At 40.6% G+C, this 27440-nt stretch overlaps 1 protein-coding gene and 1 long non-coding RNA gene across 15 annotated transcripts in view; both read left to right on the top strand.

The window, feature by feature from the left end:
• Positions 1-9727, top strand: part of ZNF385B (zinc finger protein 385B) — a 169141-nt gene extending 159414 nt beyond the window's left edge. For all 14 annotated transcript variants that reach the window (XM_035331679.1, XM_035331683.1, XM_035331680.1 and 11 more), the window contains 4 exons: positions 3416-3661; positions 5258-5436; positions 6584-6685; positions 8272-9727. In XM_035331679.1, coding sequence (XP_035187570.1) covers positions 3416-3661; positions 5258-5436; positions 6584-6685; positions 8272-8490 — 746 coding nt within the window. In that variant the 3' untranslated portion in view covers positions 8491-9727. The remainder of the gene's footprint in view (positions 1-3415; positions 3662-5257; positions 5437-6583; positions 6686-8271) is intronic.
• A 7464-nt stretch (positions 9728-17191) lies between these two features.
• LOC118169518 lies at positions 17192-25403 on the top strand. The gene is made up of 4 exons (XR_004752175.1): positions 17192-17534; positions 18309-18496; positions 19968-20098; positions 25137-25403. It is a non-coding gene; the product is annotated as an uncharacterized LOC118169518 (long non-coding RNA).
• Positions 25404-27440: the final 2037 nt, after the last annotated feature.

Here is a 27440-nt window from a genome sequence, read left to right as displayed (position 1 = left end):
CCATGTAAACACACAGCCACGTGGAGCTGATCAGTGTCAGGAAGCTCTCCTAATGATAGAATTACCATGTGAACTCTAGTTCTTTCTAAAAGCAGAGACACTGGCAGAATTTTGCCCAGCTGGATGCTGCTAACTTCTCTCTACTTTTCCAGAAGTTTTCATGTCATCCTATTACGCATTATATGATCTAGAATTGCTTTGTATTATGAAGAGTGAAAACACTGTAAACCTTGGGAATATTTTAAATATTGATGTACTACATCAGCTGGCATTTGAGTCTCAGAACTAAATATCCCTTAATGGTGGCTGGAGAAGTGAGGAGAAGTAGGAAATGAAATCTAGCATTTTTCAATCAGCTTTTAAATTCAGCAATGGAAAGCTGTCACTCTCTGACGGTGATTGGTGACCTGTGTAAAATGGATCTTTCTCCATTGTTTAGGATCCTACTTTACAGGCGCTTAATGGCAAAATCCACAACAGCAAATCTGTTCTTATGTGCAACAGAGGGGTTGCACAGGGAGGCTGGGGGTTGTGAGCAGAAGAGATCTGTGCAGTGCCTGCACGTGGGGCAGTGAGGGCCACCCCTCTCTGCTGGGCTCCTCTGTCCAGAGCAAGCCCATCACAGTCTCCAGGAAGTGTTTCAAAAGCACTGAGTGTCTATGCTTACATCAAAAAAAAACAAACAAAAAACATGGGAATAGACATAAAACAGACCAAGTAGAAGTATAGTCTATATATACACTAACATACGGCTTGCAGTTCTGCAGGTGTATTTTTCTTTTATGGACTGAAAGGCAAAATACCAAGGAACCTTCCTCTGCTCGATTCAGGCCCCCACACTTTTGGACATGATGCCTCTTGCAGTGTATCTCATAGGACAAAAACAACAACAAATCTATTATCCTGTAATGTGAACTCACAAATGGCAGGAGATCAGAACACTTTCCCTGTAGGTATTAGCACTGCTGAGAACTTTCCATGCTGAAAACTCTTTAATTTAGCATGTTAGCAGATGTAATTTATCAAAACCCTCTATTTTATGAACGCTCACAAGTCATATGCTGTTTGAGGTTTTTGCAGATGTAACTGACTACTATAGTGACATTAAAATTGAATAGTCTATGAACTGTGATTTAACATCACTTTCTTTTGTCATACATTATCAATCAAAATAATTTCAGAATCTGGCTTTATCATATATTCAGTCCTAATAGCAAGCTTCATGCTTGATCATTTTATGTCCTATATATTTCATATTGTGTAATTTCAATGTATTTTTATAGCTATTTTAAAAAATATTCAATTCTTTTATTATAATTTCCTTTCTGCTGTTTTTTAACAATTTAAAATTGATGTACTGCAATGCACTTCTGGGAAATATGCCAAAACCTGTGCATTTTGAGTATAAGAATGCCTGTTCGTGGTTCACATGCGCTCTCAATTTCTTGTTGTAGGGGGTACAATCCTGTTTGCAGAATTCTTGGTAACGCAGCATTGGGATGGTGCACAGAGTGATGTTGCAACAGAGTCTGGTAGCCGTAAACATATATTTCAAGGAGACATATTTAAAAATAACTGAGTGTTCAAAATAGAACCTAGCTTTTAAATTGGTTCAACACATTTTAAACTATGCCATAGGTTTCAGATGGGATATAAGTAATTTTGGAGAGCTTGCTGTTACATGATTGTACTTAGACATTGGTTCCTGTTGAAGTTACTTAATACTTTAGTGTTCTTTTGAATCTGAAGGATGTGAAAACGTCACATCTTAACCAGAAGAAACTGTCATGTAAGTCAAGGCAGAATCTAGCAGTGGTCATAAAGAACGACTAAGGACATTACTTTAGTTATACAAAGCCGTTTAAATATTAATTGCTGTGGGTGAATGAATAAGAAATGCTCTTCTCATCCCTTTCCAGATTTTCTTCTCTGAAGTAGAGGGAACAGTCATCTTGTGGACTTAGAGAAATTACAGTATTGATAAATTTGTGGTATTCCTCACTAGAGATTAAATGTTTTGAAGTATAAAGTATAAATGATGTATATGAAAAAATACAATGTAACTGTAGCTATATGAGTTTCTAATTTGTTCTGATAAAACAAGAAACATTAATTTTGCGACGATGCTAATCTGCATCATCATATACATATTACTTCACGCACTTTACCCTGTATGTTTTGTATCATGTCTTATTTGGTCTTGTGCTACAAGTGATGGAACTATGATTAATCCTAAATGTAGAGCTGGCCTTTGATATTGCATTAATCTGAGAGATACAGAAATGTCTAGGCTGATATTGGCTGGTCTTTAATAAAATTAGATCTGTAGTCCTTTTCTATATATTAAAAAAATAATAATAATATTTTCTATATATTTAAAAAAAATCTTTAAAAGCAAATTGGCAGATGCCAGTGTTATTTAATAGAATTGAAACTTTGTGATCTTTTGTTCCACTGATGGTGGCAGTTTGTTCAGAGTGACAACAGGTCTCAGTCTGAGGCTTTCATTTCATGTGTCCATTTTGTCAGGGCTGCTCATACCAGCAACACTGCGCTTTTCCCCCTCATCCTCTGTACTTTATAAGTGAGCTGGTACCAGTACTGCTTGTGGTCAGGAGGACTGTAACTGAATAGCTTAAAATGCAATGAGTTCTTGTAGACAGCATGTAGGCAAGGACAATTTGAATATTGGCTCTGATTCAAAGATCCTCTTTAGGCACATTTAAGACATTTAATCTCCCTGCCTTGTGATTACCATCTGTAAAATGAAGTAAGACCTGCCTACCTGTCTCATATGAGCACAGATTATTGATTCATGGTTGTGAAGTGATAAAGGAATATGTTGAATGCACATCGGAGCCATCGGATCTCCGGATGTGTGGGGAATTGTTCTTGGAAAAATCTAAAAATATTAACAGCTGTGCTCATGTGTATAGTATAGCACCATACTCAACCCTAGATGAAAAGGAGGGATATCATATGTCAAGACAGTGCTGGAGCCTTTGAGTGTCCTCCCAGTGACTTTGAGAAATTCGAGCCATTCCAGAGGCAATATATTGCTTTTCAGGAGTGTTTTTATAATACCCAGTACAAAGCCTCACGTGTTTCTAAGCACTCTTCAGTCTTTAACCCTGGCTGCCTTTGAGCTTTCTGGGTCTCCTTTCAGCTGGCCAGAGCTGCAGCATGACAACAACAGCAGCTGGCATGACTTTGTTGAAGTCATTGGTAATGGTAAACTTAAAAGCAAGAAAGTCATTACATACATTTTGTGGTTGGATTTTAACAAGATTTCAAGGATGCTGCTGTCCTGTATAAAATTGGATGACTTAGGCCCCTGTTGTGTTAGCTTCACTAAAACCACAGGACTGTTGCTGTTTGTGCGCAGCATATTTGACAGATATTTTGCTTCTTTTAGAAGACAAAGGGAAAGCAAAACCCAATAGTGCAAGTCAGAATTCCAGTACAGAAGTGGGTGCTTTTCTTCCAAAGCCCGGAGCGGCAGCAGTGGCACCTGTAACGCCTGCATCATCCTCCAAGAGCACCAATGGGGCTCCTAGCACAGTGTCTGAGTCAGAAGAGGAAAAAGCCAAAAAACTACTTTACTGTTCATTATGCAAAGTGGCTGTAAATTCCCTGTCACAACTAGAAGCGCACAATACAGGTGAGTAGCTATACAATGTGAGTTTTGTGTTAATTTCCAAAAATTCAATGCAACAAGCTGGTTTTCTGATACTGTGGTAACCAGAATTCACTGAAGAGTCTTTTAGTTAAAACTTACAATGGCAAGTTGCTGAAACTTTTGTGTTAATGGCAATTTGATGTGTGATGTTTGATATTTTATTAAAGCTCTCGATAAATTTTAGAACTGTCTGTCAAGTACTCTGTGAGCTTTTAGCTGACAATATCCCTACAGTTCATGTTACTTTACCATATTCCATGCTATCTCCATTGTGGTTTCTGTAGCACCAAGGTTTCTAAAATGTCAGTTCTGTATCACTTTCATATTTGAGCTGTCTGTCTCTGGTGTCTGCTTTTTGGTGACACAATTTTTAGTAACTTTTGTTATTTGATATTTTTGCTATTTTTAGTGTGGGCTCCTTACATTTCCTAGATGTCCCAGAATCTTTGGATTATTGAGAATCAGCTATGCTCTCCTCATTCCTCTCATAAATCCTTTAAAAGGCCACAAGCAGCAATCCCTAATGTACTCTGGCTGCTGTGATGTGCTGGTGATGTAAAGCTTGTTAACAAACCATTGAAGCTGGTTTTACAGCTGTAATCCATTTTTGAAATGGCCAAAGCAGCCACTTCTTCCAAATCGAGGATACTTATTGCAGTCTCCATCACTGCCACCACCTCTGATGACAAGCTGCAGTAATAACTGTGTGCCTGAACAGTCTCTCATTTTACACCTTCCTGGATGGTCCCACAGTCACCATTCTGTTTTAATTATTAAAATTATTAGAAATATGTGCTGCTCTTAAATCTGCCTTCCTCCACTTCAGCAGAAGTCTGTTTAGATTTATTTCTGAAGCACCTGCGCTAGAGAAATTGCCATGATGGCCTGTGCATAAAAGTATTCTCAACGAGATTAATCCAGAAAACTCCTGTCTCTGGTTAGTATAGTTTTCCTTTACACCTCAAGTTTCAGGGTGACCAGGACCTCCAAAATTGTATAGATTCGGGGGAAATCTTTAAGATAAGTATTTCCTCATTGATCGTTTATCAGTTCCCACGCTTAAAGCCAAAGGTTGAATTCTAGCCCTGGGTAAGCCCATGGAAAAAATGTAATCCAAGTAACAGAGCCAATATGTCATGCAGTCTTTTTTTCTTCCACATATCATCCATCTGTATTGTGGCTGCTGGCTTAGTCACAAATTCACAGATTTTGAATGATCCCTCTGGTTTTTCTCTTGGCTGATGCCCTTTTCCTGCTGTGATCCACTAGCTTCTGGATTTTGTTGGAAGGGTTTTGGCAAACACCAGGCCATGCAGCCACATGCTGCCCCCAACCAGGAGCAGCAGCCCAGTGTCCCTGCAACTCCTTTCCGTACAAATGCTTCTTCTCTTGTGCTTCCCCTTGGAGTGAGGAAGTGGGAACAATGCTGACCAAAAGCAAGGTCTTTGTTAATCCTGATCTGTGGTAGTTCTGACTATTCTGTCTTGAAAATAAATGTGTTACAAGAAGTGCCATTGGTAATGGACAAGGCTGTATGATGCTGATCATTAATTCATCTTCAATCTGCATGCCCATTAGGCTCCAAGCACAAGACAATGGTCGAGGCTCGAAATGGTGCTGGCCCCATTAAGTCTTACCCTAGACCTGGATCCCGGCTGAAGGTTCAGAACGGCAATAAAGGCTCAGGACTGCAGAACAAGACATTTCATTGTGAAATCTGTGATGTCCATGTTAATTCAGAAATTCAACTTAAACAGGTAGTTTGTGTGAGTCTGAGGCTTAAATCTGTTGTCGTTAGTTATGCTGCAATATTATAGGTGGGATAGAGATGTGTGAAGATGTTTTGCCATAAAATGAACTTTTTATGAAGTATTTATTTTCCATCAGCCCACAAGTATTTCTGAATATCCATTGAATTCACCTAATTGTTACAACTGGGAAAAAAAATGGGGGGGGGGGGGAGGAGGTGACTTGAGAGTTGTAAAACAGAGGTGGACAAAATGTCAGTATCAATGAATAGCACGGTAGATCTAGTTTAAAAGTTTTCTGTGGCTCAAGCGATTTGAACTTTGGTCCCCCAACAACCAGAAATCCTGGGCCGAGGTTCTCTGACTTCCTATTTTGATTCTGGTTAAATCCGTTGGGATATTTTTTAATAATCTTTGAATCCAAGAGGGAGAATGTGACTTGAATCTATTGGTTTAGGACAATCAGTGGGAGGGTAATACCAGGGATATGTCTCAACTGTGTGGAGCAACGTTATCATTAGCGCTGCAGTATCAGTGCTATATATAGCTGCATGAAGATGCCGCTCTGCCCTGACCAAGCCAATGAGCCCTGGGTTCAGAGCAATGCAATACAAATTCGTTGTTTCTGATGCCCAAACTGGGATCTCCAACTGGACGGTGCTGTGCTGTGTGAACCTGTGCTCTCCTTCATGGTTATTTCAGTTACCTCTAAGACAGTATTAAATTGCATGGTGTACACATATCCCTGGGTACTGGTTCTTCCTTCACTTAATATTGAATTATTTATGCAACTGAACAGCATCAGAGAGACTGAAGTTCTCCTCCTATGTCTGAATATCCTTATGACCTAGTGATGACAGCTCAGCCTGGTTCAAAGCTCCTCAAGTACAAAACGGAAGTACTAACCAAAATACCAATAATTGGCAGAGCCTGTCTTGGATCACAGAATTTGCTGTATTTGATTAGTTTCTGATTCTCTGTTTGATGTGCTACAAATGATTATGTTTAATTTAGCAAAACTCATCTTTGCTCTCTCTAAAGAACCTACTTTATCTTACAAACAGGGGCTTAGGCATACCCTGCTGATAAATCAATCTGAAACTCAAAGTTGAGTAATGTTTAACCAGTTAATTAAACATGAGGATATTTATTTCAGCACATTTCCAGCCGAAGGCATAAGGACAGAGTTGCAGGAAAGCCCATGAAACCTAAATATAGTCCCTACAACAAACTGCAGCGCAGCCCAAGTATTTTAGCAGTAAGTATTTTTATTTCTCATCACTGTCTATGTGAATTTGTGACCTTGGGGACTCCCACCACACAGAGACAGAAGCATGACAGACTTGACACTTGCACAGAGCTTCTCCCCCTGCAGGCTGAGTCTGTGCTGGGATCAGATTTGAAGATAGTTATGTGTGCTGTCTGCCCCATCAAAGGCATGCAGACAACTCTGGGAGTGTTATTTACTGCTAGGAAGGAGGGAATAATCAGTGGGATGTGGAATGTGAACCACATGCCCTGTGGAAAGGTATCAGCTCTGTTGCATTGGTGCATTTCTTGAAGTCTGAAACATATATATTCTGTCTTTCCAGGCACCTGAGATAACTCTCAGTTACGATGGATGCAGTCAGGGAAAAGGACATATGATGTTAAGATATAAAAATACTAGTGATCATTCTCTCTATGCAGCAAAGAAGAGGGCTTGGCAGATGTATTATGTTGCTGCAAAAGTTATTAGTTCTTTAGGAGAATCGATTGCCTATCAGCATGCTTGGGCAGTGTCTGTCGCTGACTGTCAAAACACCCCGCCTCCCTCTGTGCCCCCTGCCCCTCTCACCCCCTCCTGCATTTCCAAGAATTCCCCAAGCTGGCTCTGCCAGTCCAAAGCAGCCCAAGTTCAGACTGGCTGCAGCACAACACAGATTGTATGTTTATTTGCTCGTGACTCAGCCTGTATTTTACTCATTAGGGGAAAGTGCATGCCATCTATGGTGCAAAAACAAGTCAAAGTCTGGAAAGAGAGACATGCAAATGTGTGTGTGTAACACTAAGCATTGAAAAGCTTTTAAAAGCTGAGCTACTAATGGGTCTCTCTAATTGCATAGAGGCAAATGAAAATGCTGAGGGCTTTCTGTGAGTCTCTCTATTCAATAACCTTCCCTGTTTGTGTGCATTTTATAACCTATCGGGTGTGCAAAGGCCTCCACTAACAAAGGAAGGATGTGAGCATCTTTGCCCCCACAAACATGTATGTGATTGTGATATCTGCAGTGAAACTGTATTCTATATGTTTCTGGTTAATTTTTTCACCACAAAGTAGTTCTGAATGGTAAGTTTCACCACAAGCTAAGCTGACTGATAAGTTTTTTTAGAAAAAAAAAATAAGGTATTGATCTTAAAATGTGTGTGTATTGATAAGAACAGATCTGCATCAGCAGATAAAAGATGACTGAACTAATATCTGCTTCCCAGTCTGACCACTGGACTTTTCTGCAGTTCATTTTTGCAAATGAAAAACTTGACTTTTTACATTGAAGTCTTCATTGTGTTTTATGTATGTGTATATATATGTGTTTATTTCACGCAGTAATGATTTATATAATTAATTGTTGCTCACTTGCAAATTATGCTCCCTTCTGAACCTGCCTGGCCACCCTACTCTAGAGATTTGTGTGTTACGGAATACAGTTTAGTTGCTTTAATTGCCTCGAGAGCAAGAGGGCAGTGTGGGTGACACCCCTAAGCAGCTGACACCAGGCTCTGTGCATCAGGGTTCATTTTTCCCCCATGAACGGTCGTGGGGAGAAATGTACTTCACTGCCTTTTTTGTTTGCTTTATTCCAGGCAAAACTTGCATTCCAGAAGGACATGATCAAGCCTCTGGCACCTGCATTTCTCTCCTCTCCACTGGCGGCAGCTGCGGCGGTGTCATCCGCTCTGTCCCTCCCTCCCCGTCCCTCCGCTTCCCTCTTCCAGGCACCAGCGATACCCCCAGCTCTCCTCCGGCCGGGCCACGGTCCCATCCGTGCAACACCCGCCTCAATACTTTTTGCACCATACTGATTTGATCGACATGAACAGGAGATAGCTATGGCCAGTAGAAAGGGTAAAAGAAAAGCAAGCAAGGGGTCTTTCTCTTCTGAAATGCCATTAGGCGTGACACCTCAACCAACCACACCATAAAAGTCATCACTGACGGTACTGCATTTGGAGTCTAGACAGCTCTCTTTCTCAGTCTCTCTCTCTCTCTCTCTCTTTTAATCCAAATAGACAGTGATTTACTAAAAATTTAAATGCTCATAAAATTATATCATTAAAGATTAATGTATCTATTAATTATTATTTTTTGCAATGTGTATGACGCGCCTTGGAAACAAGGACGTAAAATATTTTCCTGGCAGACTTGAAAACTAGGGTCTTCCTCACTCACACATGTAAATAGCTTTCTGGAAACCAATGGGATATAATCTAGCGTGGAAAAAGATAGATGAGCCAAGTGCTTGATCGTGGGTAACATCACAAAAACAAACCGTGTCCTTTTCTTTTCAATGTGCTCTTGTTGACAGGGATTGTATACTGTCCTAGGCCCCAGTACTGGTGTATCTTGTGTAGTACTAAAGATGTATCACATGTCTGATTTTAAGATTTTTCATTTCTGTGCAAGTGTTTGAAAGCAATGCAGCGCTGAAGTTTTTTTTTTTAAAAAAAAAATTCTTTTGTGTCACACTTTAGTTAGAGAGATTAAAACTAGAAAGCCATATAACATATAGTTAAGATTACTACTTGTTTGCTACTTTCATTTAACTTATTTTTGTTTTTTCCTCACTGGTGTTGCTAAGCAATGTTTAAAGAGAAAAAAAAAAAAGCTTTTCAATTGCACATTACCACAGCTCACATGCATTGTTCAAGAAGACAATGGATCCATGTATTTGTACGAAAATATCCTTTTTCTTCATTTCTAACTAGTTTCCTTTGTAATGATGCTGCATAATGTTGTGGCTCCCTAATGCAATAATGTACAGAACATGAAATATTTATAATTGACTGTCTTATCTGTTTACTGAATATATTGCAGTAATGCCCCTCCTCTCTTCTTACCTCCCCAACCCTTTTATAAAGGTGATATCAATATGCAGTACTCAGACTGAAGTCATTATGTGACAATGGGGGAAAACATGGAAGAAAGGAACAAAAAATATACAGAATTAACTTTTAGAGCATCTTTATCTGCAATCCATAATAGTAAAATGTCTGTGTATTTTTTTAAATGTATCTTTTCAATAAAATAATAAGGAAAATATACATGCTTCTTGTGTTTATTTGTTGGTACAGAAGAAAACACTTGAAACAGACAAATTTAGCTAAAAGAGTCTTTAGGAGCAAGCAAAGCATTAGAGTTGCAATAAAGTATAATTACAGAACCTGTATTTACTTCCCTAGTGTCTTAATTTCTTTTCCTAGCTACATCCTCTTACAGCCTTTTCTGGGGCTTTTTTGCAGTAAGACTGTAAACATTCAGTACATCTGAGGGTCGGAGAAAGAGGCAGGAGAGCCAGGTGGGCAATTATGACTTTCATTATTGCACCACCAACGTACTGTGACATGGTTATGCCATCTCTTGATGAGGTTAAGGATTAAGTTTAAAGCCAGCCTGGGCATACCTGAGGCTGCAAGCAGGTTGCTCTGCAGCCAGGACTTGCTCTGAAGCATGGGCAGAGCAGGCAGCTGCTTGCCACAGCAGGCTGTTGAAGACAGGTGTTTGGGGAAGCTTTGAAATGATCCTTTTCCCTGCTGAAAAGCTTCATCTGTCCTGTAAAAATCCTTTCTTTGTAACTACAAAGTGAAAAGTAAGGAGTTCAAGAGTAAAAAGACTTAACTATTGGCCCGACAGTACCACTGCAAGTCCACAAAGGCCAAGGAGTAAAAATGTCAGGTACTTTGCAATACAGAATTTACAACCAACATATACCTCGTAGTTGCAACATATTAGAGAGCATTTCTAAAAATGTAATTTTGCCCTATTTCCATTATTCAGTGGAGCAGTCAGCTGTGGTATGAGAGGATAACTGGCTGGAGAATAACCTACAAATGGATAGGAAAGGGAGCCCAGGCTTTTACCATCCTCTGGGGAAGCAGCCATGGCTGTATTAATCCTGTAGACAGTGAGAATTACAAGGCAGTACGGAGACACTCCTCCATGTGCACCTGTTTGTGTCTGATCTGGTAACTCATGCTCGGATGGAGCCAGGTTCAACCACTCAGCGCTTCCAGAGGAGTGCCTTGCTTGAGGAGCTGACTTCTGTTCGACACGAGGTATGTTTACAGCAGCATGCGTTTTAGTTGGATGTTCAGGAAAAAGACATTGTCCATGAATTAAAACACTATTTTTTCTGCTTTTTATAACTTACTATTGTTGATGAGAAATTGAAAATAATTACAAGTTTCTGCCATTGAAAATGTTCCCATATAAAACACAGGAAACCTGTGCTAAGGAGGGGACTGGTCAGTGGTATGCAGATTTGTTGTACAATTGATTGTTTCCAAGAATGTTCTTCATGGGAGGAATATTTAGGTCACTGGGAATGAAACGCTCTGTCTCATCATCCAGCAATGAGTGGAATTATTTCACCTGTGCAACACAAGGAGCTAAAAGACTGCAACTGTGACCCGAGGAGGACTTGTGTTCAGAGCCATATTCAAAGCCCTTTGTACTCTTCGCTGTGTTAACTTACATTTTGTACTGTAGCTCTTTTTGCCACTAAAGTGTTGTCCATGACACACAGGATTGAGCATTTGAGATAATAATTAGAAGATAAATGTCAAACCCTCCCCTTATGCCTGCTGAGATGTTGAATTTTGGAAATGAGCTCTAAATGAGGAGATTTTGTGCCATACCTGTACAAAGGCCATCAGCTGCTTTTTTGATCCATTAGGATGTTTTCTCCTGAGGTGAAATTTCACAGGTAGCTGGCTATGTTTTTTTATTTATTTATTTTAGCAAAGAACAGTTCTGAAATATGTATTTACAGTGCAGTTGCCCTTTTGAATAAATACACTGAATGCACAAACCACGAGCTGATTGTTTCAGTAACAGGGTCTGATCCCCTCATAGGTCTGTTACTTCAGGTCTCTTCACTGCAGGGATGGCCACAGTGTGAAGGGACACTAATGCTGGGCGCTTGCTTCACCTCTGTCTTGCAAGTTGTTCCTGTGCACAAAGTCAAGTTTGTGCCACCAGAATAAGGCTTACAGTGGGCACCGTGTCAGCCAGGGATTGTCACCTGGCACTGCCATCTTCCTGCAACAGAAGGAGGATCCAGACCAGGCACAGGCACATCAGATGGGTTTCTTTGCTGCTGATGCATGTGGCTGGACCACAGTCCCTGTATTGCAAAAGATTTCTAGAAGGGCTATCAAACAAAGGATGTGGTCCAGGAGTCTATAGAGATAAATGCTTTTAAGACAAATAACAGAAATAAGATCATTTGTGACTGCTGCAGGATACTTGTGTGCATCTCATTTCTGCAGCTCAGAAAACTAACAAAAATCTTCTCAGTTTGATCAGATGGCAGAAGAAAGAAGACAGAAGCTAGTGTACACACTACTCTGACCATATCATCGCCTGAACCCCTATGATAATGTTACCTTTGTATCTAAAAAGGACATGGTTGTTTTAAGCTCTCCAGAAAGTGTTTCTCTATCTTTATGCACCTGGCAGCAACCCAGTGGGCCCCACTGTATATATTTTGTACATGCCACCTTGAATAAGTGAGGTACTGTCCTGTTTATTCATGCTTGGTTGGAGAGTAAATATCCACAGCTTTCACCTTCTGGTCGCACTGATCATGATGATTTTCTTACTATGTCTAGTATATTTTTTAACAGTTTTTTTTTCTTATTATTGTTGTTTCAAGTGGCATCCTAAGCATCCCCAAGTATTTATTGAAAAGAGCAGCATTTCAGGTGAAAGTGTATATTTTTAGTTATTTAAAAATCTTAGATATAATGTTTGGGGATTACAGTAAAATTGGCTTACAAATGTTTCCCTTTGGTTTAGCATCCTAGTCATATTTATCTGTATTGCTGCTGCGTGGTGCTAGGCACGGTGCAGACCCAGTGAACCTGCACGTGCTGCAGAATGCCGAGAGCGAACTGGTGCCGAGCATGAGGCATGGAGGAGGCTGTATCCAGCCTGTCGCCTTTGACAGGTTGCCATTGAGGGGGGTCCCCAGTGACCACAAAATGCTATACCCGTCTTCAAAGAAGTCAACAAGGAGGATCCAAGGATTCAGGCCTATGAAGACAAATAGTTTGGGACTAGCTGACAAGGGTTTACCAAAGGCAAAATCATGCCGGGGTAGCCTGATGTTGTCCGTGATGAGAGGACTGTTGGGGGGGAGAGCTGGGGATGCCACTACTTCGCCTTCAGGAAGGCACAACATGCTCATCAGCAACCTTTGCAATGGGATGGAGAGCACCCTCAGCAAACGTGTGGGTCGTACCACACAGGGGTGCCTGCTCTCCCAGGCAGAGGGCTGGGAGGGAAGGCTGCCGTCCAGAGGGGTCTGTACAAGCTGGAGGAGCGGTTGGACAGGTCCCAGACAAACGCCAGGTCCTGCATCAGAGAAAGGTTCACCCCTGCAATACTGCAGCCCGGGGACCCCTCATCACAGAGCAGCTTTGCAGGACAGGGCCCGGGGGTAGGGGTACACCCAAATTTTGTGGTGGACAACTTGAACACAAGTCTGCACTGCACCCTTGTGGCAGCAGGGCTTCACTGAAAACTGTGCTGCGTTAGCAAAACTATGGCCGGCTGGTTAAGGGACATGGTAACTCTCCTGTTGGTTACTTTTGAAGCTGCGCCTGGTGTCCTTGTCCAGTTTGGGGGCCCTGACACAAGAGAGATGTTGCCAAATAGGAGCAAGTATAAAAGGTTAGGACGATGGTTAGGATATGCACGTGTGGCTTACAAGAGAGTGAGGTGAGATGGGTTTGCTGGGGATGGCAGTTCCGGCTGCTGTCCCCAGGTGTCCAGTTGGTGGTTGTAGAGAAGAGACAGAGGTTTCTCGGAGCAGCCCATAAAGGGTGAGAGGTGATGGTCATGAGTAGCAGGAAGGGATGTTCTGGCTGTATATGTAACAAGTTTTCACAGTAGAAGTGGAGCATGATGCCCAGGCAGGTTATTGCCGTGTCCATCCCTGGGGAAGCTCAGAGTGCAGCAGGTCAAAAACCCTTGAACTTTGTGGTGCTGAATATACCGAGCATTCACAGCACAGTGGGACTGGCTATGAAACGCTGACCAAATGAAGACAAGCATCTTATCTGTAATGGGATGAAGAAGTGGAGCTTAAAGGAGGATGTAAGTGGAATGGTAAGAGTGAAAGTGGCAGGGTGGGGAAATTACTTTTTCTGCAGTTTTGTGGCTAGCTTTTGGAGGGTCTGAGGTTGTATTTTTCAGTCTAGAAGAAGGGATGTTACAGTAATTGCAGCATGGTGTGTTTTGGGGACTGGTGAGTTTTGCTAAAACAAATGTGTTTTCACAGAGCATTATTTGTTTAGATGATATGAAACACTTTAACCTGAAATATGTTTTGCTGAAAAATTTATTGCCAGTCTTGGTCACTTCATGTGTTTGCAGCCAAGCAACCTCCATTATTGCATCAAGTACCAGGACTAAGTGTTTCTGCATTTAGCTCTGGATAAGTGTGTTCTCGAGCAATGGAATGTTTATGATTTGAATTGCATATTTCTTTCACACTCTATAGACCTAATAATAAAAGATTTATATAAAAAATAGACGTTTTTTTTAGACATGGACTATTAAAGGATGTGTTGGCAATGTAGCAAAGTAGTAGCAAGCGGATGGGTTATAATAGGGCACTGCAACAGGCAGTAAGGCCACAGCTAGCTGAACCTGATGAATATGCACTGGTTTATGCAGGTAATATTTTGAATTATGCAGAGAAGATTCTGAATTGCAACAGAAGGGCTACAGAAGCTAGAGACAGCTTTCTGTGTCTGGACTTCCTGGTCAGCAAAATCTGCAGGACATAGATGTGCTTTTTAATGTAAATGTACTTCTCAGAAATGTTCTCTCAGAGCTGTATAACCATATAAACAGAAATGATTCTTTTCTTCCCCCTGAAGTAAATGTAGCCAAATATTGTGATTTTATTGTGAAAACCAGGTGGAAATGGATCAAAAATTGAAGTTGAAGTTCACACCTTAGCCACCTAGTTATATTTGTCTAAGTTACATGCGATATAATGGCAAAGGTGATGTGTTAACATCACAGCTTAGGTGGGAGGTACAGTGATTCCTATGAAATTGAAGTAAACAATAGTACAAAAAATCCCATCAACATAAGACATTTTCATATGTTGTGTGAAGGGACAGAATCAGGCTATCCCCTTTACTTGAGGCTGGGTATGTGCAGGGCTCTGCTGTGTCTTTGTTAAATGAGAAACCAGATGCCACTTCCACTTGCACAAAAGCTCTTCTCCACCAGCTGTACTGAGGAGAGGAACAGGCATAGACAGGCTTGCAGCCACACAACACGGGCAGCACAAGTGGCAGGATGGCCATGTCTAGCTTGGTGAAGTCTCTTGCAACAGGCAGGGTGCTGCCAAGTTCAGGTCAGTCGTACATTAAAAAGTTTGTCTGCAGTGGTGTTGGAAGATGCATTAGTCAGGAGGTGTTAGCTGCTGTGATCTCCTTCTCTGGGCTAGGTGCAGCCAGTGTTACCAGGGCACCCAGGCTTCTTCTTTAGAGACTGCAGTTTATACTTTAGCTATACAATGTAATTTTGGCAGATTTAATGCTCAACATGGACAGCAGCTTGTTGGTACTGTCAGACCACTAAATCGGATCCCTGTTTCTCAGGATATTTCTGGCAATGAATCCCCTCCTGTGTTGCAGACCCCAAAATGGTTCTTAAGCAAGAAATATTTCCATTTCTTTTCCCCAGGATTTTGTGTTTCCTTCAGTAACTCTCATGCTCATAAGAAGATGCCATTTTTGGTTAAGCCTTCTCCACTGAGCAATCCATCCAAGTTATTTTTCTCTTCAGACACTTCCTCCACTCCAGCTGTAAGAGGGAGGTTTTTCCCACTGTTCAAGGATAAGTTTCTGCCAGCCAAGCTCTCACCATCTTATGTCTCAAGCTATTGCAGCAGCATCCTGCCTAGCCTTCCTTGCATCAGCTGAGTCTTTGATCCTCTCTCCAGCTCCTTTCTTGACCACATCAAACTGCGTCACTTGTTTCTCCTGAAAGCTCCTATCAGCTCTCATGTCTCCCAGCAAAGCTCCATCCTCCATTTTGTGACTGAAATCCATCTTCATTTTCTAGCAAGTCATGAGGTGTTGTTCCATTCTGCTTTTGAACTTGAAAGTAGGTCCCTAAATAACATAAGTCACCAAAGAGTCCATCTTCAAAATCCTTCCTACAGCCCACTTACGCAAGCAAAAACCCACCTCCCATCTCTCCCTTCCCTCCTTTTTGGTTGTTCTTCCCCCCCCCCTCCGCTCCAAATAAAATAAAATAAAATAAAGAACCACCCCTACTTCATGGAGATTAAAACTGGCAGGAGATTTTGTGATGTCAGTTTTAGCACATAAGAGCACCTAAGAACAGGGGACAATACAGCCATGACCCTTCTCATTTCATCTAAGCTCTGTCAGCCTTGACTGCGTTAAGCACGTTTTCTGCCAGATCTGATGCTTGCTTTAGAGATCCAGTGATGCCTGCAAACCCTTCCTTTTTGGGATATATAATCTTCTCAGGAAGGCAGGTGGCAGCTTCATTCAAAGCTAATTCTTGGTTTCAACTGTGCCAGATCAGGTTTTCACAAGCAATTCGAATTTTAAAATCTTCTTTAACATCTTCTGCAGAGGCTAAGTGAAAAATGGGTCTTCACTGCCTGACTTCACTGGAGCTGCTCAGAGGGCTGACATGGTTGAACAGCCTACCTCTCAAACAGGGCAAAGAAAATGGTAGGGGTTTGGATGATGTAAGAGGGACAAAATGTCTGCCTCCTGTTGCCTGTCTGCCACCAAGACAAGGCTACAGTAATCCCCTTTCCTATCTGGAAAAGTTGATCCTTTGGAGCACCTGAGTCTATGACTTGCTCCTTCCCTGGGGCAGAAATACCCTTCTTGCATCTAGGCCTCCTACCTCCTTCCCCCAGCCAAGAGGCAACCAGAGTTCATTCTAAAAAGGAGAGTGAGCAGGTGGGACACAGCAGGAAAGGGAGCTCTCACGGCACTGGTGTGGTTTGTGAGTTGTGAGGAGGTACAATGCACTCATACATGTGAGGAAAATGTGCTTGTGAAGGTGTGTTCTCACATCGCCAATGTTTGTTTTACATTCTGAGTAATCAAGAATTCAGTTGTGATTTGCAATGCACTTCTGAGTTGTGATTTAAAGAATATCTAATTAAAGAATTAAACCAAAAAGTTGTTTGATAGATCTTATAAAGTGGGCCATCAAGGAGAGGACTTTACTCAATGCCAGCCTATATGTCTGTAGGCTTCCAACAAGCATTTCTTACAATACATTTCAACAGATCACCCACTTTCTTTTTAATTTTATTTAAAAATAAGAAAAAAAAATCAACTCTGTGAGTGTCTCATTCATACATAATTGTGATACAGGGAGTTTTTATTATTGTCTGCTGATGAAAAGAAACACCACAGCCTTAAAAACAGCTGGTGATTCTTTGCAAAGTGGAAACCATGGGCATTTCTATTAGGACTGAATCAAAACAGCCTGTGAAAGCAGTTGCCAGGCCACTCTGCTGATGGGAAATTAGCCTCACCCACTATTTGTTATTAAATGGAACAGCTAGGAGAACCAAATGGAGATCACATTACTTTCTAAAATTATTATTATTTTTGGAGGTGGCTTTACAATGGCAAGGAGGGAAGGGTGAAACCAATCTCTTTAACCAGCTGAGTCATGACTCCTGGAAACCTTTAATGTTTGGCTTTTTTGAACTTTGGAAATTATCCCCAAACTTGTGACTCTACAGATAGCCTGCATGGGGCTGTTTCCTTCTGGTGGAAAACCTGGAGCCATGGAGAAGCTGATCTCTGGGAAGTATGTGCAGGTATTGTAAAGAGAAAAATCCAGTTCTCAAGATTATTTGTATCTTGACATAACAGGAGACCAGTGTGATTCATATGCTTATTTCTGTGTACTATTAAGAAGGCATGATATTTGGCTTGCATATGTTACTGACGGTGATATTATCTATTAATTCCTAATTAATAAGAAGGATCTTCTTCTTTCTAGCAGCATTAAAACAATAAGTAAACAAAACACTTTTTTACTTCGGTTTACTGTTGCAAGTCAATAGAATTGTTTGCCACAGAACTTAACAAGACACTTCAAAAATAAGGTATAGAATAAAAAGTTACATCTTGTAACAACATCTTGTAAAGACGTTAAAAACTTCTATACTTAATTAGTCATAGACAGAAAACAACAAAAAAATGCAAATCCTTAGTTTTGTAATTATATATCTTAATCTGGATCCAAACTACACTGGGCTAAAGTCTCTGAACAATGGAGATACATATATATCATGATGAAAATAGAATTTTTTTATACTTCATGATACTAAGAATTTCTGTTGAAAATGTTCTGAGCTGAATGTAATTACTGCAATTTGGAAAAAGAAGGGGGGAGGGGTGCAAACCTAGAGAACCTCTAACCGGAGAATTAGTTAGATGTAAGATGAAATAACATTCCTAATTAGATTATTATAGGTTTTCAACACAAATTCAAAACATAACACATAGAGTTGATGACTGAACAAGAATAAAATTTGAAGCAGCCTGTACAACACTTGTTACACCCCAGATTTATTTTTTTCTTAAAGAAAGCACCCTAGAGAGGTGCAACACAACTGAAATGGAACCACTGCGACTGCAAAAGTTCATCACCCATTGCAGACCACATCTAACATAGTAGGTCCTGCATAGCAGCAGACATATCATTTGGAAGCAGCCCAATGATCCCTCTGCCAATTCCAGGCCTTGAGTATTTGCCCAGGTAGGAAAGAAGCACGTATGTGTCCACTGAGCCACAATCTTTTGAGCTATCCATAACATCTGGTAGCATTTCCTGCCCATTGTGTTCTTGAGTCTCAAAGAGGATGTAAATGTGTGCATCTCTCTCAATATGTATGCTATAGGCCAATTTAGACTCATCAGCCAGTACCCAATTATGCCTAATTTCACAACACTTATGAACTTGGTCCATTAAGAAAACTTAAAGTAGTATAACTCATGTTCTCTAAGGCAGCAAGAATCTGACTTTAAATGAACTGAATAGGAAAATTGCCTGGTGACTGATTCTTCAATTTAATTATTTTTTACTTTAGAAGTTAAATGTAGCACTTTGCAGGCTACTGAATCTAGGTCAAATAGATGTGATATTAATAATAACCAGTTCTGTGTGAAATCTATGGGTTATATTTAACAGAAAGTTCATTCTGTAGAATCCTGCAAAGCCTGATTTTCATCTAAATCTTGCACAGGACAAAGCCAGAATTGCCTGGACTTCTGTAGATACTGGAAACTCACCCAAAATCATTCTTCCCTGGTGTGCTTACCTCCTCTGTGAGCAGTTCTGGGCATCACAGGCACAGAAAGAAGGAGAGGGTCTCTAGGTTGCAATTTTCCTTATCCTTGTTTAATTTATTTTCTTTCTACCTCTGAAGAAATTAAATAAGTGAGAGACCCTGCAAACTACCTAACGGAAGAATAACTACAAGTGGAGGCATGGGTGCTTTCCTCAGATCTAGGAAGAAAACACAATCTGTGCTGACCTGGGCAGGAGGCAGCTGAGCTGAAAGGCACTGGATCACATCCAGTCCAGCCCAGCTCTCTCGAAAGGTACAAATCTAAAAAGAAGGCCTTGCGGGAAATGTAGATCAATGAAAAGGTTTTGTTTCGTGTGAGCTGAAACAAAATAACAGACTGGGAAATACATAATTTATTTACATACTGGATCTGATTTGCTTTTTGGAAAGATACTGGAAGCTTTGGTGACACAATTCTTTATTGCGATGTGTAATTTGCTGATAGATGATGTGCACACCTTGGGCTGGGTTCGTTCTTCCCCAAGTACGCAGCAAGTACTACCATCCCTGTGGGATTTCAGGGTAGGTTTATTTCTACTCTTGACAGGTAATGATTTTGTACCAGGGATCTGATTAACAGCCCTGGTGACTGCCTGTAATTTATTCAGGCTTCTGGTCCAGATGGCTTAAAAAATAAAATAAAATCCCCTGCATCTCAAATGAGGATAGAAATGAGGAATTGGACAAATAACAGAAAGGGACAATTAGATTGTGACTGATAGAAACAGCACTTAAAGTTTTTGTTGAAAATGCAAAGATTTGGGGAGGTAGAGGTGGAGGACATATACAGAGTTGTGGGGTTTTTATTTTTGTTTTGTTTTCTTTTTAAGTGAAACATGAATAAATATGTCCCTTCTGATGCCTCTTCAATTCACACCTTCTTCCACCTTGTAGATGCAGTGTAACTGGGAGCTCTGACACCTTGTTGAAACGCCAGGACAGCTGGACACAAAGAAGACTTTTTCCAGGCTTGCTGGTGAGCTCTGTGTGTCCAGACAGGCTTTAGAGAAAATCCTAACTGCCAGGTGAGCTGATGCTAACCACCCACAGCGTGCGTGTTTGGAGGGTGCTGTTTGTATCTTGTTGCTCTGATACAAACATTAGCAAAACAGAGAATGGTGTGGGGAAATCCGAAATGTGGCCCTCTTACTGTTGTGTGAATGTGTTGGCAGCTAATGAGGATTTCACTTCCCCCCCACCCAAAGTTCCCAGATCCGGCAGTAAGCATCGCCACGGTGCTGGTGGGAGGTTTGATGACACCTGGTGGCAAACGGGGATAATGCGGCAGGGAGGACACATGGGTGACATCGGGGTCACTGACACTAAAGGAAAACGAGATCCAGGGGGAGCATAATGTGAGCTGGAGCCTGACAGCAAGAAGTGGAAAATAATATGTTGTGAATGGGGTAGAGAAGCTTAACGACATTATTTTTAGTAGCAAAACCAGCTCTAATAAATGTGTTGCATATCTTTATAAAATATTCTGTATAAAGAAACTGTAATGGGCTCTCTGGGATCAGTTACTGTCTGTTTAGAAGCAAGTGCAGATAGCAATAAGATATGACCAATTAGCTTAGCTGGGTAAAGTTGTCTCCTTGGATACCATTCAAGTGACTTCAAGCATTGCTCATGCAATATAACCGGGAATACGAGCTTCAGGGTAATAAATAGGGTGTTCTAGATAATGCTTCATGAAGTGAATCTGGTGAGGAAAAACCCCTGTTCAGAGTAGAATTTATAAGGCCTACCACTGCCCGTGCATGCCTTGCATCAGGGGAAGGAGCCAGCCCCTAGCCTGAGGTGCAGCGCTGGGGAGGAGGAGACCACAGCCTCCGCGGCAGCCCCAGTGAGCTGGGGGATGCTCCCCTTCACTTCTATTGCCAGGCTGCATCTGTGAGGCTGTTAGGGCAGTATGCCAGCAGTTCCGTTCTCAGGTATGATCCCTGAGAAAACCCTTTTACTGAAGACATGTTAATGCTTTTTTGGGTTTCTTTATTCTTCAAAAATAATCTTTGTTTTTTTTTGTGAATGAATTCCATAGGGAAGTCTGCCACTATTGTTACACACCTGCCAAATGCTCTAGTTTTCTATCCTACCTCACAAAGAACAATTTCTTTCACTATAAATGCTTTTGGCACCTTTCAGTAGCTTGTCTGTTTTGCACACTGCATTTGTATGCTGTTTTCTGTTTGCTTGATAGAAACAGCCCTGAAATCACCTCAGAAGTTTCACTTTAGCTCCTAGTTCCCATGTGATGTCTGCTAATAGATTGCATAGATAGGGAGATGTTTACACGGAAATGGAGGCTGTTGTAACCCTGCCACAAGTATCATCCTCCGCATCTCTTGTCATGTGTCCTGTAATGGAAACACAGGGGGTGCATTCAGCCTGCTATCCTTAGGGCTAAGGGCACAACTGAGCTATCAGTTTGAGATTCCTCAGTTGATTGAACATTAAAAAATGTAATAGCTTATACTTCATGGAGAAGTGAAATTTAAGTTGTTTTTCTTTTTTATATCTCTGAAAATTTCATGGCTGACTCTTTCCCCATTCCATACTTTCTGTTACCTTAAATTGTGTGCTATGCTTTTTTTTGTCTGTTTGTTCTTGATCAATTTGTTTGTTTTCAGAAGTTAGACTCTTCATCTAAATTATGGGTTTCTAAATTGAAATATCTAATTATCTGAGGGCACTGGTAATAATATGACTTGCACACAGTGGTGCACACAGCTCCGTTTTTCTGTCAATATGTCCTCATTTTCACTTTGCAGTATCACAGTTAGAGGTCAGCATTTGCTCCACTTTCAGGACTCTGCTAAAAAAGAAAGCAAGCAGCAAACTTTCAAACATTTTCTGCCCCCAGCAACTTCTCAGTAATTTTTCTCCTGTTAGAGCAATACTCCCAAGCTTCAAAAGCCAGGTATGAGGTGTTCTTTTGTCTTATTTCAAATTTGTCTTGCTAATTTGGGGTTTGTTTTTTCCAAATTATATAATTTAAATAGGACAAACAAAAGTTTGTGAAGAAGGAATAAAATATCAATATACTCACAATATGCAAGTGAAGACTGTGCACAGAAGTGGCCAAGCTCTAGCTTAAGCAAGATGGACAAGCTCTAGCCAAAGCAAGAGTTGTTTTTGCTTACAAGTAAGGAGAGAATTAAGCATGTATTTCCAACTTAGAGTCATATTTAAGGCCAATACCTGATCAAGCCTTAATGACAGCAATCCTGGATTCCAGTGCTCTCATCTATGGAATAAACAAGAGCCCCTGTGGATGCTTGGGTAGCAGGCTGCAGCAGAAAGAGAGGGAAGAAAGTGCTCTTCATGTTGACTGAGGCTAGCAGGATAGGTAACAAGTTTAAATTTGAGGAAGAAAGATTTAAATTAGACATTGGGGGAGAAAAATGGCATAGTTTGGGTGAGTAAGCATTGGCATTGATTGCTTAGGCTTTGTTCTCAAAACCTCCATCGGAGATTTCATAACCTCTCAGCAAACTTTTGCCAAAAATGACTCACTGCAGAGTAATGTGTTGACTGGTACTTTAAGATCCCTTGCCACTACAGATTTTAATAGTCTATATATGCACGGTTCATTGATTTGCTGGTTTGTTCAATCATTTGACATCTTAGACCCAGTAATTAAATCAAAAGTCCTATATCAGCCACTAGTCCAGTTGTATTACAGAGGGCTTTGATGCACTTCTACTAATTGGCTGCTTTTATGTTATTATTTAGTGTGAGTTAACTTGTAGCCTGACTCATAGAGAACACTTCAAGTGCCAGTACCAAACAATAATTAATGCTGTTAAAAATACTCTGCAGCAAAAAGCAGAACCTGAGAGCACTGAGTGAAATATTTGTTCCTTTTTTTCCCTCAAAGGCTCTAGAGTTAAAGATTTTACAGTGTCAACTGCTTGCATAGTGACAAGGGCTTGTGGCCTTCCTAGTAGATGAATGCATTTCCATCAAGGATACACTTTTTCTTGGAAAAACTTAGTTATTTAAGACTTCAGAGAACTAAACAACAACAATGGAAAAAAAATCAGAGAGCATTACCTCTTGCAGTCTTTCTGTTGCTTTTCCTGCCAGTGCAGAATGGATGTGGGCTTGTGGGCAGCAACTGCTGAAAGTGGCTCTTCACTTGTGGGGGTGGCTCTCTGATGGAGACAGAAGTCACACTGATATCAAAAGCTAGCTATCTTCATTTTGTCTCCAGAGGCAATGAGAACAGCTGGCTAGCTTGTGTTGTGAAATGTGTCAGGAAAGCCACTGGGACACAGTTTTAAGAAACTTGGTCCCACTTTCCCACTACCTCTAAATTAATAAAGACCCATGAGATGTCCCCACTGCTCATTTTGCAGCTGCTAGAAGTGTTAGTCACAAATACATTTTCAGCCTCAGTCACAGGTCTATCTGATGGATAGGGAAACAAACTGGGAAATAAATATTTATGATGTATAGTCTCCCACGTTATTTATAGATTGTTCAGTGCGGATGCCTATCACAACAGTAAAACCAAAGCTGAGCTAGATTTCAGCATTTATGATTCATTTGCCATGGAAGGCTTAAATCACCAGTCTACTAAATGGAATGGCTCTAAACTAAATTGTAAAGTCTTTATAAATGTCAATCTTGCAAAGAAAATAAATTTGTTACACATTTTTTTGCACTGACTGAAAAGGCTATCTGGAATGCAGGGAACTTAACTATCAGCAAAATTGAGAACAACAATAGAAGAGTAGCTGCTGGAGCTGGTCTTTTTTCCAAGAAGACCGTGGGGTTCATCAACAATCCCATCTGGCTGTACACCAAAGAGTTTCCAAGAGTCACTTTTGCTTTGAGAAATGCAGTATCTGTCCCAGATACAGTGAAATGTTGTTATGCTAAGTAAGAGGAATGGACAGTCAATTAAAAGCATCCTCTTCCAGACATTTTACTTTGAAACCCTGGCTACGTATTTTTCATGCAATTTAACTTTGCTGAGAGAAATGTTCATGCCTGGAGCTCAGAACTTCCTTATCAGTCCACAGTTCTCACCTTCACAGGCACTGATGGCAGTTAAAACACCTTCAGGGAGATTTTTCTTTGTGCCTGTAACAAAGCATCTGAGCCTAGCAGCAACAAACCCTTTATCGGTCTCTCAAGTGAAAGGATGAATACTTCGGATTTAATCAATCTTAAACAGATAAGAAATGTGGTTTAAGTTAAGCAAAACATATATAAATAGTTGAAAATATGTTCAATGCTAACATAGTAAATCTTGTTTTTAATGTATAGTGCTGGGTAAGCAACACTTCTGTGCAAGACTCAAGCATCCATTATTGTCTTTTATGTGCTGATAGGTAACTCTTCATCTACCCCAGCATTTCTTGCTGGGTTTTTGTATTGCAAGCCAGCAATCAGGCAACCACTGTGCTTGTTACTGCTCATGCATACCAGAAATGATGATCTTGCCCCAGAAAGCCTACAGTTTAGGTATATGGCAAGCCAAAAAAAAAAAAAAAAGTAGAGGAGGAAAAATGAATAGGATGAACAGAGAGTAATAGTAATAGAAACATCATTCCCATTCTGTTGTCAGCATGTAGCTATTGTGCTATGTCTGCATCTCTCTTCCACAGAAGGATCAGCCTGCTTTTGCCCATCCAGCTTTCGGGGATAAGTGTTCTTTCTGTGGCTTCTAGAGTGATCAGATCTTGTCATCTTAGTTCACATTACCCCTTAGCTCACTTCACCTCTTAGTTCACATTGGTGCTGCTTGCTTTTAGGTGTCATTCACTCTTGGACTTTTTCTGCAATTGTTCAGATTACTGTAAGAGATGCTGGTCCTTTGCCTGGGTAGATGTTTTCTCTGACCCAGCAGCTTGCACTCACTTGTTTACAAAGCCCACTCACTAAGCCTTTCAGCACTGTGCTTTTAAAGGAAAAAAAAAATAGCAAGGGATTGTTATCTCCCACATGATGCTTTCCTGTGAATCCTCCCTCACTTGTCTCAAGATGTGTCTTCCTCACTGAAACTGTGAACCATTTTTAGCATTTATCTTTTTTTTTTATTTTATTTTTCAGTTCTGAAGAGGATCTCTTATCTTTCAAGGCTGGTGTTAGGTTTCAAAATCAGATTTATTTCAATACTTGAGTTTTTGAAGACCAGATCCTCTGTTGCTCCCTTGCTACCTTTCCAAACAAGCCTTCATTTGCAGGTAGGGACTGTCACTTACAGGTAACAGGAACAATTTTCTATCAAGAGCTTTATTACCTCTAAAGATGGGTATTTACTAAGCAAGGTAGAGCTTCTGCATTTTTATAATGCATATTTAAAGAGTAGTTAAGCAACTACTGCGGTAGAAAAGAAAGGAAGTTATCAATCAGGCCGGGGGGGGGGGGCGGGGAATGCCTAATCAACCCTTGAGTTTCTGGTGCATTCACTGCAACCTACAGTTCTATTCACTCTGACCATGGTCACAGAGTGAATAGAGGATTAAAAAGTGGGACTTGATGGACTTTTTTTTTTTTTTTATCAGTATTGATACTACTGTTTTGGTGCCTGGTCAATCTAAAGAGTGATTCTTGTTCTAAAGACTTTTTTAAAACTAAAACCTAAGATAGCCAGTCCTGTGGATAGACCTCTGCCTGAACACCTGCAAGCCTTTGTGCTATATGAAAAGTTGGTTCTTTCAGACTTACGGTTTGAAGTGTAGTCAGTGCTGGTCAGAAATTAAACAGCACATCAGGTAACATAGCTCAGGAGTTGTCCTTCTGCTGATTCTTTGGGAAATAGTCCCATTTCAGTTACTTGTTTGGGTTTTGGTCCAAATCAAGCTGTTTGGACACATGTCTCACTGTGATAATTCACATGCAATTTCAGGTTTCTTGACTTAATGAAGCTGAAATTGCATCATTGTTTTCGAATATATATACTTCCTGGGTAGCAAAGCTCTACCAAATTTTTTTACATTTAGTTGGTAACTTACACTAGTAGGCTGCAATATCATTTGCTTATCTTTTTTTTTTTTTTTTTTTTCTTTTGGCTTCAGAAGCAAATAGCACAGAAATAGATTGGTTTGACTGAGGGAGATGAGACTGTTCTGATGCCTAGAAATTAGCTTTGGCTGCTGCTTGAATACAGATGTTTGTCTAGGTGATAGGCTTAAAGGTCTGTGTTATCCTATGGCCCAAATAAGCTATTTTGGTCTGTTTTATTGTTGTTTATTTCTGTTCTGAACACTCTTAGTGGGGTTTACAAGCAACAAGCTTCCCAAGAAGCAGGAGTTAATATGGACAGTCCCTCCACCCACACAGTTCAAAGAGGAGCCACATTTTGTCTTGCATTCCCTGCAGCATGGTGCAGCCACCTCAGTATGGCCACAGGTAACTATGAGTCTGGTCCCATGCTTTAAATGGTCACTTTCATCCCTTCCTGATGGGATGAAAGAGGCCAGCCTGTTTAGCTAATTTAGCTGTTCTCTGAGTTACTTGCTCTATAAGCAAGTCTCTCTAATGTGATGAATCACTGAAGGTGAAGAAGCAAGTCTAAAATAGGGGAGTTAAAAAAATTATTGTATCCTTCCCTTAATTAAAGGTTTGGAGTGAGGCATGTAGATGGAAAGAAGAGATAATGAACTTCTCACTTTAAAGGGGGAAGGAAAATCAGCTACGTGTAATCTTGTGTTTAAACGTATCTGGCAGAATTCCAGCCTGGAACTGCAAGCCTCCTGTGTGCTCCATGAGCCCAGGGAGAGCACCTGGTCTACACCAGGATGCTTATATTCATTTACCTATTTACATGGTTGTCTATTTTCATTTTCTTTGAATTGCATACAGTTGAATTTCAGGCCTTCCAGGAATCATATAGAAAATTTAATTTAGCTGCAAGTAACAAAAAGAGATACTAGAAATTATTTAAAATAAAACATTCCCATGACTATCCTACAGGAAGGACGGTGAAGGTATAATATGAATAAAGAAACAGATGTAATAAAGATCTCTCTCTCAAGTGTCAAGAGGTCTACAGGACTAAGTGCTTGAATTGAAGAAATTGCCCAGCATGCTGAAAGCCAAGTTACTGTAGGGTAGGTTTCCTTCACATCAGTTCTGTCACTTAGTGGTTGGAGCAAAGAAGCAGCTCCAGTGTCTTATCTGCTCCCTATGGTGTCTCCATGCCCTTTACAAAGCACATAGTCATCTCAGGTCTGCTGAAACTGGTGTGCCTAGCTCTGACAGCCACAATAAATTGTGCTGTAAAAAGAAAGTGGCCTGCTTGACAAAGGTCAAACACTGTGCAAAACAAACAAACAAACAAAAACATTTGCTGTAAAAGTAAGGGATACCAAATAGAAGAAATCAGGGGGAAACAGGCTTCAGTAAAGAGAT

Source organism: Oxyura jamaicensis, chromosome 7, assembly GCF_011077185.1.
Source record: "Oxyura jamaicensis isolate SHBP4307 breed ruddy duck chromosome 7, BPBGC_Ojam_1.0, whole genome shotgun sequence".
Lineage (NCBI taxonomy): Eukaryota > Metazoa > Chordata > Aves > Anseriformes > Anatidae > Oxyura > Oxyura jamaicensis.
This window is presented reverse-complemented; position numbering and strand designations above follow the sequence as displayed.